Below are 18,121 nucleotides of genomic sequence, written 5' to 3' on the forward strand. Positions count from 1 at the left end.
GAGCAAACTGAAGCTGTGAACAATCTCAATCTCTTCACCATCCATCCTGACGCTGCCAATTTGTCCAGTGGTGAGAATCTTTGTCTTTGTGACACTGAGCCTCAGTCCATTTCCCTACTCACTAAAATTTATTTGTAGCCTTAAATTCCATTCTATCATTTTTACAATCAGTCACATGTGTAGAGCTGCAAAAATCTGCAACAGCACATCTGTTACTAGTTGAGCTCTAACAGGGGGACCCATTACATTCTTCAAGTGTCTTATACATACTATTTCATTCCAAATATTTATGCTTTTTGTATGTGTAACCTTACTGTTCAAAATGGCCCGGAAGTGTATTCCTGAAATGCTGTTGTGTTCTTAAGAAAAAGAATGTCATGCAATGTCTCAGCACAATAAAACATACGTTCTAATTAAGATTCATGTAGGTAAATTATCACTTGCTATGCATTTGAGCGTTAGACAATGAGTAAGAATGAAGAACCGAAGACCGCTAAAAAACAAACAGGCATGTCTTGGAAAAATTGCAACCAGAGTGTTCCTTAGAGGCAAGGATTGTGAAGCTTTTGTCTCTCATACTTTGGGCATGTTCTTAGGAGGTCATGTTCTTGGAAAGGGACAACATGCTTGGAAAAGTTGAGGGTCAGTGAAAGAGGAAAACCCTCCACAAGATGGATTGACATGGTGAGCAACGGGCTTACGTGTGTCAGAGATGGTGAGGACGGCACAGGATTGGGCAAAGCTGAGGTCTGTAATGCATAGGGTTGTGAACAGTCATAGTCGACGTAACAGCACACAACAAGCAATAGGAGAAGGCTTTCCTTCTATCGTTGCTGCAGGAAGGCGCTCAGTCCTTAATGATTCTCATGTTGCACCACATCTATCCTCGCCCATCTCTGTGTGCTTGTCTAATCTCTTTTTGTATCTCAAGAGACTGACTAAAAAACACCTTATACTAATCCTATCCTCTTTAATGTAACAATAGAAAGTAATAATAATTTAAATCATTTAAATAATAATATGATAACCAAAAGTATAATAATAATAATACTCTTAAATGAGATTATAATCAAAAGCATATAGGTTAGAATTTACAATATATATTTTATGGGGGATTTATAAGACGCTTTATTCTTTCAAAACTCGCTCTGTGCAACTCAGATCTCCTCCCACTTAAAAAGAAACCACTGCACCTACTAGAAAGCAAGCAAACAAAACAGAATACAACAAAAGGAGGCCAAGGGGTATATGGTTCACTATAATATTATTTTACTCAATCCAGACACCAGAAATCTTTTCAGTTCCATGTCATGTAATCCAGTTTACCAGGATTATATAATGAAGGTCCAGCAAATAACAATATACTCCTTTGGTATTGCCCTCTATATGTACATTTTCACCAAGATTTCTATAGAAAAGGGAACTTTTACTCATAAGAAAAAGTAAAAAATGAAAGGGGGTGGTGGGCCTTATCTCAAATTCAATATTCAAGATTCACTCAATAAATGCTTACTTATAGATCCTATATGCAAGTTTGGAATCCTGGTGGCAAAAAAAATTAAACACTCAGTCACTAACAAAAAGATAGGTCTCCCAGCTGCATGGTGGGTAAAAGACCTGACAGGATGCTCCAGTAAAGGTTATTTCCTGGAAAATCATATGGGCAGGTTCTAATCTGGCCCATAAGGCTGCTATGAATTGATATATACAACACCACAATAAATGCACAAGCTACATTCCTGAGTAGAGGAAAAACAATCTGTGTTCAACTTCTAACTGAAAAATTGGCATTTCAAACCCCCCCTAAGCAGCACTGTGAAAAAATAAATGTCTGGTGATCTGCTTCCATAAAGATTTCAATCAAAAAACACTATGCAACTTAAGTCAACACACGAGGCTGCCATGACTTGGAATTGAGTCAAGGACAAGATTAATTTGAACTTTTGTGTCAGACATGATACTAAGTATTGTACTATTTCCTGTCCTCTTGGAGCTTACACTCTTGCCTGGGAGAATGAATTTCACAAATAAGTTAGTTTTATTTTTGTCTATCTAGCTATTATTAATTAAAAAGCTATAGTACAGTAGTTATGTGCTGCTAAGTTAGAACTAACTCATAGCTGACCCTACAACAGGTTTTCAGAGGCTGTAAATCACAGAGCAACTAGAGGACTTGAACCAAGTACCTTTGGGTTGGCAATGAAACTCTTTATCACTAAGCCACTAGAGCTCTCCTGTAAGCAAGCATGCAAAAATACAGGGAGCAATGATCATCTTTTTCCTTTTCTTCTTATCAACCTGAAAACACGATTAGATTTTTTTGAAAAAAGAAAAAGTTATATTAAGAAATAAAAGAGAAGATTAAGAATTCAAATATGTGAACTTACAGCTTCTCTGCCAATAAGGGGATAAAAAGGGGTACCAAAAAGTTTTCTTCCATTGATAAATGCCTTCATAATGAAATTGGTCACTATTAAAGAAAGGAAAAAACATCAACAAAGTTATAGGTATTATTATGACAGAACTCTGAAATTTAAGCAGGAATTCTTGCCTTTTAAAAACTTACTTTTTCGAGATACTCCAGCACCAAGGTTATGATTCAAATCAAAAGGGTCTAGGAAAAAAGATGTTATCTTTTTTTAGTTAAGAATTATTTTCACTGGTAACATAAAATATACTTAAAGGTCCTAAGCAGAGTCTGATACTACTCTAGGGTTATTCAAGCTGGTAAATTATTTTTGTAAAATTATACACTAAATGATTAAAATTGGTTAAAAATTAAATGGAAGAATCTTTTATATCCTAAATATGTTTCAGTTTTCCTCCAAACTTCCTCAGCCAAATCAAACTGTGGTTTTGTTTTATCTATCTTATCAGTTAAGATCTGCTAAACGGTTACCTTCAATTGCAATGCATTTAGATGTCCACTGCTTCTCAAAAGTTGTCAGCAGTTTTTTCTGCCGAATGCTAATTACATATTCCTTGAAATCAAACTCTTCAGTATAGAAGCGAAGCAGTCCCAACCAAAGCTCTCCTAATGTTTCTGTGTTCTTTCCAAGAGAAGGTAAACGTTTTTTCTACACAAAAATTAGGGGGGGGATAAGAAGGAAAAACAGCTCTACTGTCATTGAAAGGATAACCAGCAAATAAATTCAAGTAAAATATTAAATGATAATAATAATTTAATAGTAAACCAAGGAGTATTCATGAATGCAAAAACTATATTACCAGTTCTTCTGTTTTATCAAAGAAAAAGGCATTCCATCCATCAACCATTCTCTGTGGAATCTGTTTTCCATCAAAGATCTGCATTAAAAAATTTTAATTTTATTATTAGGTAACAACTAAGCTAATCCAAGTAATTTGTCACTTTAAAATCTATTTGTAATAAACAAAATTAAATATCTCTATCAAAAAGATGTCATATAAGTTGATGACAAGTAATAGTTAAAAAAGTATAATCTGAAAGACTAAAACTGGCAAAGAAAACCTTTAGGGCATTAGACTTTCTCAATGAAAGTTTTAATATAAGCTATCTGACATATATGAAATATGTCATACTTAATATTAATAGGCTCATATTTATTCCCATTCCCAAAAACAGCAATTGAACACAATGTGGAAATTATTGAACAATATCATTAATATCATACGAAAGCAAACTATTGCCGAAGATCATCCAAAAATGGTTAGAAAAGTACATTGATAGAGAAGTGCCAGAAGTTCAAGCTGGGTTTAGAAGAGGCTATGACAACAGGGGTATCACTGCTGATAGCAAATGGATCCTGGCCAAAAGCAAAGAATACCAGAGGAAAGTCCATTTGTGTTTTATTGACTATGCAAAGGCACTGGTCTGTGTGGATCATAATATATTAAGACTAACATTGAAAAGAGTGGGAATACCAGAACAATAATGCTCACAGAACTCTACACCTAGATCAAGAAGTTGTGGTCAAAAGCAAGGAAACATTGCATGGTTTAAAATTAGGAAAAATGTGCATCGAGGCAGTATCCTTTCTCCATATGTATTCAATCTATATGATGACCAAATAACTTGAGAAGTTGGAAGAAGAAGAAGAAGACTGTAGCATCAAGATTTTAAGAAGACTCACCAATAACATGTATTATGCAGATAACAAAACAATGCTTGCTGAAAGTGAGGAGGACTTGTAGCACTAGCTGGAGAAGATCAAAGAATAAAGCCTTCAATATGGATTGCATCTCAAGATCAAGAAGACAAAAAGCCTCACCAATGGATAGACAAGCAACATCACAATAGATTGAGAAACGACTGAAATTGTCAATTATTTTCATCTTGTTTGAATCCACAATTAACAGCTTTGGTACCAGCAGTTAGGAGATCAGGAGATGTACTGCATTGGGCAAGTTTGCTGTCAGGGACTTCTCCAAATTATTAATGGGCAATGAAGATTAAGGTGCTCCTGCCTCATTCAGGCCATGGTCTTTTCAACCACTTACTATGTATCTGAGAGCAGGACCATGAATAAAGATGACAGAAGAATTGATGCCGGTGAGCTGTAGTTTTGGAGAAGAGTACCGAATTATCTCATGAACTGCCAAAAGAACAAACAGATGTCTTGAAAAAAGGGAAGCCAGTGTTCTCCTTGGAGGCAAGGATGGTGAAGCTTCATCTCACATGCTTTGGGCATGGTGCTAGGAGAGTATATTCCTTGGAGAGGAACATCATACTTGGAAAGGAGGGTAAGTGAGAGAGAAGAGGCCCTCAACCAGACGAACTGACAGCATTTGCAGCAGTGGGTTCTAGTGTGCCAGCGATCATGAGGATTGCGCAGGATAGAAAGGGTTTGAATAGCTTGCTCATAGGGTTGTCGTGAGTCATACTCAACTAGATGGCATCCAGCAATAAGAATCTGGCCTGTCAAAACACACCCAGCCCAAGACTGAAGAAGTAAAATCAAGATAATTAAAATGACAGTTTCATCATAATTGGTACGGAAATATGAAATCAGTAAGACCTTGTAATTCTGTATCCAAATGAAATCAACAGTATTATTTACTTAGTTTTGGAAGATGAGTCTAAGACCTTTAGTCAATTATCAGATGCAACTATGATGCAACTCAAGAAAAATCCCCTCATTTTGAGTCAGATTTTACTCATAGCTGACCCTCCATAAAGATTCCAAGACTGTAATATCACTGAGAAGATTGCTTGTCTTTCTCCCTCAAAGCCTCTACTGAATTCAAATCATCACCAAGACATGAACTTTTGGTTAGCAGCACAATGCCCTATAGACTATGCCATCAAGAGAGCTCCCTTAAAAAAAAAAAAAAAAAAAAGAGAGAGAGCGAGTTCCCTGAGAAGCATCTATTATTGTTGTGTACTACTGAGTTGGAACCAATCTATAGCTGACCCTCTAGCAGGTTTTCAGAGGCAGCAAATAGCTTGGGAGGATACTGCCCACCTTTCTGCCCACAGAACAGGTGACAGATTTGGACTGCATGCCTCCAGGGTTACAGCACAGCTTATTACTACTAGGTTACCAGAGCTCCAGGAGAAGCACCTGTTGTTGTTATGTGCCGTCGAGTCGCTTGCGACTCATAGCGACCCTATGTACAACAGCCCTAAACCCTGCTCCATCCTGTGCCAATTGCATTGCCTCTGACACTCCCATCCCGATTATCCCAGTCACTGAATCAATCCACCTCATAGAGGGTCTTCCCCTCCTGCGCTGTCCCTCCACCCTCCCAAGCATGATGTCCCTCTCCAAGGACCCATCTTGCCTGCCAACATGTCCAAAGTATGTCAGACGAAGCCCCAGAATCCTTGCCTCCAAGAAATTGCTTGGTTTAATCCTCTCCAAGATTAATCTGTTTGTTTTCTTGGCAGTCCATGGTACATTCAGTACTCTTCTCCAGCACCACAGCTCAAAGGCGTCAATTCTCCTTCTATCCTCCCTAGTCACTGTCCAACTCTCTGATGCATAACAAGTGGTTGCAAAAACCATGGCCTGTATCAGGCGCACCTTAGTCTCCAGAGAGACACCGTTGCTCTTGAATACTTTAGAGAGGTCCCTAACCGCAGACTTTGCCATCGCAATACGTTTTTTGATTTCCTGGCTACTGGTGCCAAGAGTGTTGACCGTGGAGCTGAGCAAACTGAAGCTGTGAACAATCTCAATCTCTTCACCATCCATCCTGATACTACCGATTGGTCCAGTGGTAAGAATTTTTGTCTTCTGGACATTGAGCCTCAGTCAATATTGAAGGATGCAGTCCTTGACCCTCTGCAGTAAGTGCATGAGGTCCTCCTCAGTTTCAGCGAGCAGGGTTGTGTCATCTGCATGACGCAGATTGTTGATAGATCGTCCACCAATCCTAACACCACACTTCTCCTCATAGAGCCCTGCCTCTCAGATAATCTGCTCTGCATACAGGTTGAAAAGGTATGAAGACAGGACACATCCCTGGCGTACACCCTTCCCAATTTTGAACCATGCTGTGTTGCCCTGCTCTGTTCTGACTACTGACCTAGATAACAATTTTTTAAAAACTGAAAATTAAGCTATTTTCTCTATGTTCTTAAAAAATACTGAAAATCTTCATGATAATTATAAATAGTAACTTACTGTCTTGAAGATAATGAGAGGAAGCAATTATCTTAAGATGGAATAAAGGTACAATAGACTTCCAAAACTAATTTGGAAAACTTTTTATTGTAACAGAAAAGACAGATGCAATGAAGCTGAAAGTGCAAAAGGGTCAGAATGAGAAGTCACTTCTAGTCTTGGTTTTGATATATTACAGTGACTATAGACAAGTCAATTTTCTTCTAACTCCTCATTTTTCCCAATGAAATAAAGAGAAGACTAGATTTGAAGTTTGCCTATTTTTAAGATGAAGGTCCACAAAAAATAAAAAAAGATCAAAAACCAGATAAAACCACAAATACTCGAACAGAAGCTTGAGTGAGAAATGATATCTACCTATTTTTTATCTGTTGCTGTTTGGTGCTGTGAAGTAGAACTCAAAACAATCCTATATATAAAAAATTTGAACTCTGTCCTATTCTGTGTCAACCTCAGTATTTCTGACATACCTAACGCCACTGTTACAGTCACTTTATTAATCCATCTAATTGAAAATCTTCCTCTCTTCTGACCACCAAACACTTTTCCAAGCATATTTCCTTTCCGAAGAATAGCCTTTCATAACAATATGCTCATAGTATATGAGATGAAGTTTTGTTATTGTTCCTCCAAGGTGCATTCTGGCTGCATTTTCTCCTAAATATTACCTGTTTGATCTTTTGTCAGTCCATGGCTATTTGGTACTCTTCGCCCACAACACAACTCAAAGGCATCAATTCTCCTTCTATCATCTTAATTCAATGTCCAGATTTCAGATACATAGCAAGTGATTGAAAAGACTGTGGCCTGAACCAGGTACACTTGAGTCTTCAAACTGAAAAGGCTCCTTGGTAATTTGGAGAATAAACATTCCTTATCTAGGTCACACATGCTGTGTCCCCTAAGAGACTCTTTGGAACACTTAATGTTTGCCAGAATACAGTGTAAATCAACTAAAGTATTTCCAGGAGTCCTGGTGCTTGATTAAGTGGATTATGTACTGGGCTACTAAAACCTCAGTAGTTTATATCTACTTGGAACTGAAAGGGAGAAAAGATGAGCCCACCTGCTCCTGTTTACAGCCTTGGAAACCTACTGGAGTTGAGGTCATCACTGGGGATCAACTCAACTGCAGCTAGTTTGGTTTTTAGGTTTATGGACTCTCTGATTCTAGAGAAGATTATAATACGTACATTTAACTACATATCTGGCTTCTCCAAGTTCACTCTTTGGGTTAAATTACTTGTAGACAGAGACTAGCTTATTCATAATGTCCCAAATTCTACCATTCCAAAGACCACCACATAATGAATGCTTAAAATATGTTATGGATTGAATTGTATCTCCCAAAAATATGCATTAAAACTCCAAACCTCTATGACTATAGTTACAATCCCATTTAAGAATGAGCTGTCTTTATTGTATCAGTAAGATAGGATCAGTACAAGATGTGCCTTGATTCCATGTTTTTTGAGAGAAAAAGAGGACTTAAAAAAACTATAAACAAAACCAGAGAAGCGAGCTGGAGAAGATCTCCAAGACACAAATGGAGATTATCAAGGAGCTAGGAAGATGATGAAGAAATCTTCCTCCAGTGTCAACAGGGGGAGAATGCTTTTCCCTAAACCAGTGCTATTAATTCAGATTTCTAGATCTCTGAACTGCAAGAAAATTTACGTCTGTTTGCTATCAGGGATATATGCTATCTTCATACCTTTTCAATCAATATGCAGAACAGATCATCCAGGAGGCTGGACATTATGAGGAGGAATGTGGCATTAGAATTAGAGGAAGACTCATAAACAACCTGTATTATAAAGGTGACACAACCTTGATTGCTGAAACTGAGGAGGATATGAGGCATTTGCTGCAGAGGGTCAAGGACTGTAGCCTTCAATATGGATTAAAGCTCCATCAAGAAAAGAAAGATTCTCACCACTAGACCAATTGGCATCTTCATGATAGAAAGAGAAGATACTAAGATTGCTAACAGCTTTAGTTCGCTTGGCTCCACAATAAACACTCTTGGCACCAGCAGTCAGGAAATCAAAAGACAAACTGCACTGGAGAAAGTGTGCTGTCAGGACCGCTCCAGAGAGTACTGAGGAGCAATTATCTCAGTCTGGAGACTAAGGTGTGCTTGATTGAGACCATGATCTTTGCAATTACTTGTTATGCATCAGAGAGCTGGACAAGAACTAAGGAATTGACAGAAGAAGGATCGATGCCTTTGAGTTGTGGACTTCCAGGAGAACAGGTCTGTCCTGGAGAGGGCGAAACCAATCTGCTCTCTGGAGGCAAGGGTGTGCAGTTCGGTCTCACACTTACTTTGGGCACATGGCCAGGAAAGACCAGTTCTTGAAGAAGGACCTTACGCTTAGAAGGGTGGGGGGACAGAATAGGAGAGGAAGACTCAGGATGAGATGGATTGACTTGGTTACTGGAGAAACAGAATTAAATCTGTTGGAGATCATGAGATTGGCTCAGGACAGGGCAGGGTTTAGAGGTAATATACATAAGATCACTATGAATCGCAGGAGACTCAATGGCATATACCACCACCACCACAACTACGTACTCATGGTTGTTTCTCTTATGGACGATAACTAAGATAATACATGTTTGATAAAGAAATTTACCTTGTATATCTAGTCTCATAAAGACTCAAGTTTACAGGAACTTAAGCTAATTAAGAAGTCTTTGAAATTTAACCCTAACTTACACAAATATAACTACTCAGAAATATTGAGCCCAAATTCTGATATTTCATAAAACAAAGACTGGAAAAAAAACATATTAATAACTAAAATAAAAAGACATGGGATCCTACCAAACAAAAAAAGAAGTAACGATTTTAGAAGAGGCTGAAGTGTATTTACAATGTAGTAATGTTACATTATTATAGATATTTCATGCTATGTATAGCTTTATTTATTTACCAAACATGAAAATATTTATTTAGACCTTGATTCTTTACAGACAATTCTTATTTTGGAATAACAAACTCATTCATGTTGACTGATAACTCAGATCTGTGAGGGTTTGAAGAAGAAGTAAATGATCACTTTGCTCATCCTTATGAATGCTGATGTTTCATGGTGTCTAACTCTCCACTCTGTTTTACTCCTTAGGCTCACTAGTGCTATACTCTCTTTCCCTTACACATACCATCTGAGAAAACACTAAGTTTTTCCCCTCTCTCCTCTCATCTTCCCCTCTTCTCCTATTTCCCTCACTCATCATGAATTAACCTCCACTAAACACTCAACCCTTCCTCTAAAATGTCACTAAACAAAATCTAGCAGTTTTGTGCAAAGGATAACCCTATACATTTCCTTATTTAAAATCTTATTTTTAATTATGATCGTTTTATCTAATGTAATGTTTTACTATCTATTAGTATATTTAAGTTGTGATTTTAAGCTAACATAAACTAAGAAAATATAGTTCATAATACTAAATGTGACTAGCATTCCCAAATCGCTTTAACGAATACATTTTTTGTATAAAACTATACTCTTATTTATGATCTGCTATAGCAAAATCACTCTGCTTCTGACCAAAAGAATTTTATATTGTTCATCATCAAAAAGCACTTTTAGCTAAGTCTTTAATAACCATCCATTTAAAGTCAGATATCATCAGCTTCATTAAACATATCCTTACCCTTAAAGATGATCGATGCCAATGACCAATAGTTAAATGATGTCAGAGCATTGGACAATGGGGTCCCATACGACAAGCAAAAAAGGCCAGAAGCAAAAATCCAAATATCATCAGTCCATATGTATCACAAAGCCCCCCACAATCAGAGTTCATTATGATGGAAAACATTCCATGGACTGTCATTTCATCAATCACTGTCTGTTAAGCAGATAATGGAAGAATTCTTGAAAGTTGACTATGGCAATGCTACCTAAATATTTCTAGTAATAATGTAAAAAAGGTTGCTAATAATATAACAATAATGATGATGATAGCCAATCATAAAGGAACTACCATTTATAAATGCCTACTTGGGTTATCTACTACATATGCAAAGGCATTTGCTGTCTCTTAAAAATACACTGAAAACTCAATACTACTACTATTGTATTTTGACTGTTGTGGAAACTCAGTCTTGTGGAGGCAAGGGAGCTGGCTGAAGGTTTCACTGTCACAATTAAAAAGTCCAGTTCTCCTGATTATAGATATGAAACCCGGCTCTTCCCACATATTCCACTATTTCAATGGCTCCTGAATCATACATGATAAAGGGAGACAACAAACCTGGCATGAAAACCAACTCTGTGGTCCACTGCTGCTTACCACAGTATTCTGTCAAAGTGGTAAGTGACTACTATAAATAATTACAACAATACATATGATTCCCCAATATAAAGCATAAACAGCAAACGAACAGAAAAGAATCTATTCTTAGTGGGCCTACTTTAATTTATACTAAATTTTGCCTTACAGTGACAAACTCTGTCAAAAACACACAGCTAAATACGGGTTTACCAATTTCAAACTTTCTGCCAGAAAAGGTATTTAAAATTTCCCCTCTTCTACCATTTGTTCAAAAGAAGGAAGAAAGTACTGCAAAAACTACACAGCATCTTTTAAGAACTTTTAAAAAACTTATTAAGGTCACCTCACCTGACATCTACCACATGGCTTATCCAAGTTTGTATGAAAACATGACTATTTTTATAATTAATCACCTCCAAACTATTATCAACAAATAACCACATGATCAGAAATCAGAGGTAGATTCTCATTAATGCTTGCAAATGCACTCTGTGCCAAAAATCACCAACAGGTGGATGATTAAGAATTTCTTGGTGCCTATTTAGTGATTAAATAGTACTGTACTGGATTACCATTTCTGAGTGAGCATGAACGTGATTATGTTTCTTTCGCTGTACAGCAAATTAGAAAAGCATATACTTTTAAGCTGCCTAATGCTGTTCTATGAATGTACAATGTAAATATGAGAGAAAATGTGTGAAATGAATAAACAAAATTTAATTTCTTGTAGCAATTAATGTGATTTTGAGACCAGGCAAATTTCCTTGGGTTTACTCTCAACTAAAATTCAGACAGATGAACAAAATATGTTATTGCTACAGGTGCTGTCAACCTCATTTTTAACTCACAACAATCACATACAGAGAACAGAGCTGCCCCAGAGTTTTCAAAGCACTATTGTTTAGAAGAGAGCCGTGGTGATACAGTGGTTAAGGGCATGGCTGAAAAGTGAAAGATGCAGTTCAAACCAACCAGCTGATCATTAGGAGAAAGATGAAGCAGTCTGCTTCCATTAAGCATTTAAAATAACTCTAGAAAGTCCATCAGGAAGGCAATGTCATTCCTTAAATAAAGGAGGTTTTTATGAGTAGGAATCAACTAGCCAGGAACAGAATTTATAATCTTTATGAGAGCACACATAAAGAGCTTTCTTTCTCAGAGTTGCTGGGTAGGTTCAAACCACTAATCTTTCAGTTGCCAACTGCTTGACTTGGTAAACATCAGAGCTCTCTGAATAAAATATTCACAGGAATAAACTAAACTTGATTGTCAAGCTAATATTCATACTATGGATAGTAAAAGCCTATGTATTTTCATCTGAGAAATACATAGGGGTTGTATTGAATGGCTGGCTATAAAATGTCATACTTCAGTTTTCTAAGACTGCTAAATAAAAAAAGTGATAAATGACATTCACTGGTTTTTCTCATTTAACATTTTCTGATACTCTACATTCTCCCAAATATAAAAATTTAAAACTTATTAATTATATTTGATTATACAATAGAAGAAAAAATATCACAGAATTTATGATGGAAAATCCTTCATGAAATAAACCAAGCTATATATTCTCTGCTTAAATGTATTATTTGCACAAGAAACTCCTTTACAGTTTTCAAAAAGACCTACCTCTTGTAGAACTGGGATAACAGGTGGTTTTCTCTGCTGTAGAAAGTACAGCACCATAAGGATATATGCATATGAAGATAAACTTCCCCTGGAAGCATCACCAATGTCACATCGCTAAAGAAATGAAATAATGATTGAAAAAAACAATGTGAGATTCTCATTAAACATGCAAATACTGACTAACTTTGGTGTTTTTTTGTTTTGGTTTTTTTTTTAAGTCATCAAACTGGTACTGAGCTAAAAGTTCAATAACCAACTATTACAGATGGCACAGGGACACAGCACTGTCATGTATTACAAACGAAGTATAAACTTGTACAAATGTTAAAGAATAATCTGGTAATAGCAAAATTAGAAAAGTATATATACCTTTTAACTTCTTAATTCTGCTCTAGGATTTATACTGCAGATATTAACAGAAAAGGTATGAGATGACTAAGTAAGTTTTTCACCGCAACATGTTCTAACAACAAAACTCTAGTCAACAAAAGACTCATTTACAATGCAATGACTTAAACAGTGAAGCAGACAGAGAAGGGAGTAAAGAAGGGAGTAACATTAGTTACTGAAAAAGAAAAATGAAGCTCTCTGTGTTCTAACAGATCTACTGCTAAATGAAAAAAAAAAAAGGAAACTGAAGAATGAATGCTTCTAATAGGTTTACACTTGAATTCAGAAGGGAATATAGGATTTACATTATATTATCCTGGTAACTTTTTAGGAATACGCACAGAAACTTTCAACACTGACTGCAAGATTCACTGGTTGGCTAGGAAACAGATGAATATATGGGATTTTTCACCATAAAACCTCTGAAGATTTGTTGAATTATGAAAATTTTAATCCCAAATAAAGTCCTAAAAGAAGATTCAGAGACTATTCTCCTTGTCTAATGATTCTGTTATCTGAAAAACAAACAAACAAAAAAACCCCAACACAACAAAACGAAAACCACAACCACCAAACAACTCTAACTCAAACTCACTGCCATCAAGCTGGAATCGATTCATGACCTGAGATGGAACCAATCTCTGGTGGGTTTTTTTTAGCCTATAATTAGCAAGGAAGAAGAATGCACCTCCATCTCCCAAAAAGCCATTGTTGGATTAGAACACCAGAGAAGTCTCTACAGACAATTCCACCAGAATTCCCTATCTGTATATATGTAGAGAAGAGTAACTTCTGACAGGACACAGTCCCATTAACTAAATTTAATGTACAAAACTACTAAACTTATTTCATGAAATGAGTCTAGAAAACACTTGGCTTCATTACTGAGAAATTTCAGAGACAGAAGTATTATTTTAAGAGTTATTTTGTGAACTGAATCTAGAAAAGTACCTATTCTCAACTCTGATTTGTAGTATGTACTTTTCCACCCCTGTAAGATTTCCAGTGTATACAAAGAAATGAATAGTAATACCAGAGTAATCTCTCCATGGTCAAAGAGTGGGTTTTAGGAAATGAAAATCTGATCAAGTCACTTCCTCATTATTATTAGCACATTCATTTAACAAACATTTACCATAAAGCAGTTATCATAAAACAGGTTTTTTACTGAACAGAGGACACTGAGGTCCCTGCCTTCAAGGAGTTTTTACATTTAGCAAAAACATGAAATTAAAAAAAAAAATATGATACAGTATGGGATATGATATAAGTAGTATGTATAAGAAACCTTTTTTGCTTCCTTGGCAAGAAATAGTTATCACTGAACTCATATGTCAGATTTCTAATACAAAGATTCTTAACTAGGATGGTAAGTTAAATGCCTAGGCCTTACATTTAAATCATCACATTGAGGAAATTTCATTACTGAAAAATTTACTAGTGAGAGGCACACGTAAAGAGAATACTTAAGGGGATGGGAGAGGGAAGAAAATACTAAAAACTACTTTACTATATATAAACAGTATAAATTCAACTCCTTTAATATAGTGTGTTTTTGTCTACGTAAAAAAAAAAAGACATTTTTTACATATCTGTCCAACAGTATGTTTCACTTTAACTATCTATAACTATTTTATAAAAAAGCAACAATACAGTTTTTAATAAGTACCTTAGCAAACACTTTCATAGTATATCCCAAGTACTGTACTCTAGGATCAATAGCGGCATAAGTAGCTAGCATTCTTGTGTTATGCTGAGCCTAAAACAAGAAATAGAGATTTGAAATTTTTTAAAAATTTAAATATAAGACAAAGTTATACAATACACAACAAAGAGAATATAGAAAAATGTAAACTTTAAAGTATCTGTAAAGAAGTAAAAAACCCTAAACTTAAATCTAATGGAATTACCAAGATGGTTGATATGGTTTTTTTTCCCTTAGTACTACTCATATCTGAGTACCGCTAAAAAAGCAAACAGATATATCTTGGAGAAGGTGCAGCCAGAGTGATTCATGCAGGCAAAGATGATAAAGCTTTGTCTCATATTCTTTGAGCATATTACTAGGAGAGGCTTTTTCATGGAGAAGGACATCATGCTTGGAATGGTGAAAGAGAGAAGTCCCTCAACTTGATGGACTGACATAGTGACTGCAATAAAGGGCTCAAGTGTGTCAGAGGTTGTCAAGATGGCACAGGACAGGACAAGGTTCAGAACTGCTGTTTATAGGTTCGCTTGAGTCATATTCAGCTCAATAGTACCTAACAACCATAACTCTTATTAGAATGCACTAAGGAAAAAAAAAATATTAAGAATCAGGCATCAGGATAGAAAGAGACTCATTAACGACCTGAGATATGACCCAACTTTGCTTGTCCAAAGCAAAGGGACATGAAGCATTTGATGAAGAATAAAGACTAGAGTCTTCAGTATGGATCACATGAAGAAAGTAGAAATTCTCAATAAGGTTATGATAAATGGAAAAATACTGAAGTTGTCAAGGATCCACAATAAACATACATAAGCACAATAACAAAGAAACCCAATCATATATTTAATTGGGGAAATCTTCTACAAAAAATCTCTTTAAAGTGTCAAAAAGCAATGATGTCACTTTGACCACTGAAGTGAGTATGACCCAAGGTAAAGTATTTTCAAATGCTTCATAATACATGAGAAAGTAGCACAATGAATAAATAAGGAAGATCCAAGAAAAATTAGTAACTTTCAATTATGGTGTTGGTGATGAATATGAAATATATACCATGTACTGCCAGAAACAAACAACCTGTCTTGTAAGTAGTATAGTAAAAGTGTTCTTTAGAAATGAAAATAGTGAAACGTCACCTCAAGTATTTTGGGCACAGTGCATCAGGATAGATCAGTCTTGAGAAAGCACATAATGCTTGGTGCAGGTGACGGTCAGTGAAAAAGGAAGACTTTCTATGCTGAAACATGACAATGATTGTAAGGACAATGAAGGATTCGTCAATGTTTCGCTCTGTTGTATATATGGTTTTGAGGCATCAGATCTGCCTAACAGCACCTAACAATAATACTGATGTTATTATTAGTTGCCTTTAAGTCAATCATTGACTCATACTCACCCAGAGAACAACAGATCTGAATCTTACCCCATCCTGTACTATCCTCATGATTTCTGTATGTTCAATCCCACTGTTACCATAATTGTTGTTAACCCAGCTTGTTGATGGTTTTCCTCTCTTTCTCTAACTCTTCACCTTTCCCAGCATGGTATCTTTTCCCAAGGTCTGCTCCCTCCTTGTGAGGACGCATACATGCCCAACGTATGTGAGATGAAGGGGCACCCTGGCCGCACTTCCTCCAAGACAGACTTGGTTTTATCCTGGCAGTCCATGAGATGCTCAGCACTCTTCTCTAACAACATAATTTAAAAGCATCGATTTTTTTTCTTATTTATTCAAGTCCAAGTTTCAGATACATAGAAGCAACTAAAAAAAAATATGTCTTACATTAGGTGCACCTTAATCTTTAAACTGACATCTTTGCATTTTGGAGAGGTCCCCGACAGCAGAATTTTACAGTGCAACCTCTTTAGATTTCTTGACTGCTGTCACCATGTGTATTGACTGTGGCCCTCACATTACAAAATTCTATATACAAAAGTATATTCAATAAGATTGCATAGTAGAGTGTACTCGGGGCAGTGGGAGAGATATAGGGGAGATTGTATACTGAAGAAAGAATTTTTCTTTTACTTTTCAAAGAGGAGTGAACTGTAAGGAAGAACTGGGCAAGGAGAAAAGTGCAGTAATGAATGAATGGAAATCCAAAATCTCTGTAAATGTTCATTAAAATTAATAAATTTTTTTTAAAAAGATAATAAAAAAAAGTATATTCAAGTAATCTGTAAACTTTTACTGTAAGCATAATCATAACTGGTCTATTCAGAAACTTACCAATGTGTTATATAAACTGATATCACCTTCTAACCCACTTCTTCTGTGTTCAAATTTTACTATAGGCACTTTGGCAGTAGTTATAGGCAAAATATTTCTTAGACCTGATTTAAAAAAAAATACACACTTCAGTAGGTCTAATAATTTTTCATATATTAAAAAAATAATTAAAAGTATAATTAAAAATTCACACCTGGATGTCTCTTAAGAATTTTCGCCAAATTTTCAATTATTTCCTTACAATTTAATTTCTGAAAAAGAAAAAAAGTACTTTATAAATCTGATTCAAGTAAACCTTAAACAATCTGGCCTATATTTAATGAATCATAATTTATCTTTCTCAGAAAATGAATATGAACATTTATGGTAAAGAAGGACACAAAGAGGAGGATAATTTTCAATATGTGAATAAATTAAAGATGGTTTTGATGAAGGCAAAATATTATAGTGATTAATAACATAGCTCTGAATTTCAGCAAACCTAGATTCAAATCCTGAACTAAGTAATAAATTGAGTGATTTTAAAGAAATCCTTAACTGCTCTAAATCTCATGTTACTTTAATATAAAATCACATTAACCATAAATGTCTGCCCAATACAGTTGTTAGGATGATACAAGACAAACAACATAAAGTATTCAGCAGCATGCCTGGCACAATGTAAGCTTTTAAAATTTGTTAATTATTTATTATTATCATGCTTATGACTAAAAAAAGGATAGTCCATTATTATAAGAAAGTTCTAGTGGCATATGTAGGGAGTTCAGTTACTAACTTAAAGAGTGTATATCAAAATTCCACTTTTCTGCAAACTTTCATTAAAATCATAATAAAAATTGAAAACAAATCAACAGACTGCACCTCTGTGGTAGTTCAAATCCACCAGTGGCTCCATCAAAGACAGACATGTAATCTCCTTCCATGTAATTTATAGCCGTGGAAACCCAAAGGCACATCAACTAAGGGTTGGTTCCAACTCAAAGAGTAATGAGAGTGGGATATTATCTAATTCTTTAAATAAATTCTTATCTCTGCAAATATGTTACTTTTTACGAACCTTCAGAGAAACAGCAGAGCTGCTTTGGTAAAGATAATTATAATTCAAGAAATAGGGCAAATAATGGCATTATAAATGAAATGGATTAAGGTGAAGTATATATACATTAAATTCTCACAGCTCTTATTAAAATGACTTTGGGTCTCTCCAATGTACTCTTTTTACGCTAAAAAGAAAGCAACAGTCATTGCAGCATAATTTGGGGA

At 35.6% G+C, this 18,121-nt stretch overlaps 1 protein-coding gene across 2 annotated transcripts in view; it reads right to left on the reverse strand.

Annotated features, from left to right (window-relative positions):
• The window catches only part of ZCCHC11 (zinc finger, CCHC domain containing 11), a 140,943-nt gene that overhangs the window by 35,502 nt on the left and 87,320 nt on the right, over positions 1-18,121 (reverse strand). For both annotated transcript variants that reach the window (XM_006879684.1, XM_006879683.1), the window contains exons 17-24: positions 17,052-17,109; positions 16,859-16,962; positions 14,587-14,676; positions 12,528-12,641; positions 3,229-3,306; positions 2,900-3,077; positions 2,567-2,614; positions 2,388-2,470 (exon numbers count right to left, since the gene is read on the reverse strand). In XM_006879684.1, coding sequence (XP_006879746.1) covers positions 2,388-2,470; positions 2,567-2,614; positions 2,900-3,077; positions 3,229-3,306; positions 12,528-12,641; positions 14,587-14,676; positions 16,859-16,962; positions 17,052-17,109 — 753 coding nt within the window. The remainder of the gene's footprint in view (positions 1-2,387; positions 2,471-2,566; positions 2,615-2,899; positions 3,078-3,228; positions 3,307-12,527; positions 12,642-14,586; positions 14,677-16,858; positions 16,963-17,051; positions 17,110-18,121) is intronic.

Source organism: Elephantulus edwardii, unplaced genomic scaffold (assembly GCF_000299155.1).
Source record: "Elephantulus edwardii isolate Elephantulus edwardi_28Jun2011 unplaced genomic scaffold, EleEdw1.0 scaffold00005, whole genome shotgun sequence".
NCBI classification, from domain to species: Eukaryota; Metazoa; Chordata; class Mammalia; order Macroscelidea; family Macroscelididae; genus Elephantulus; species Elephantulus edwardii.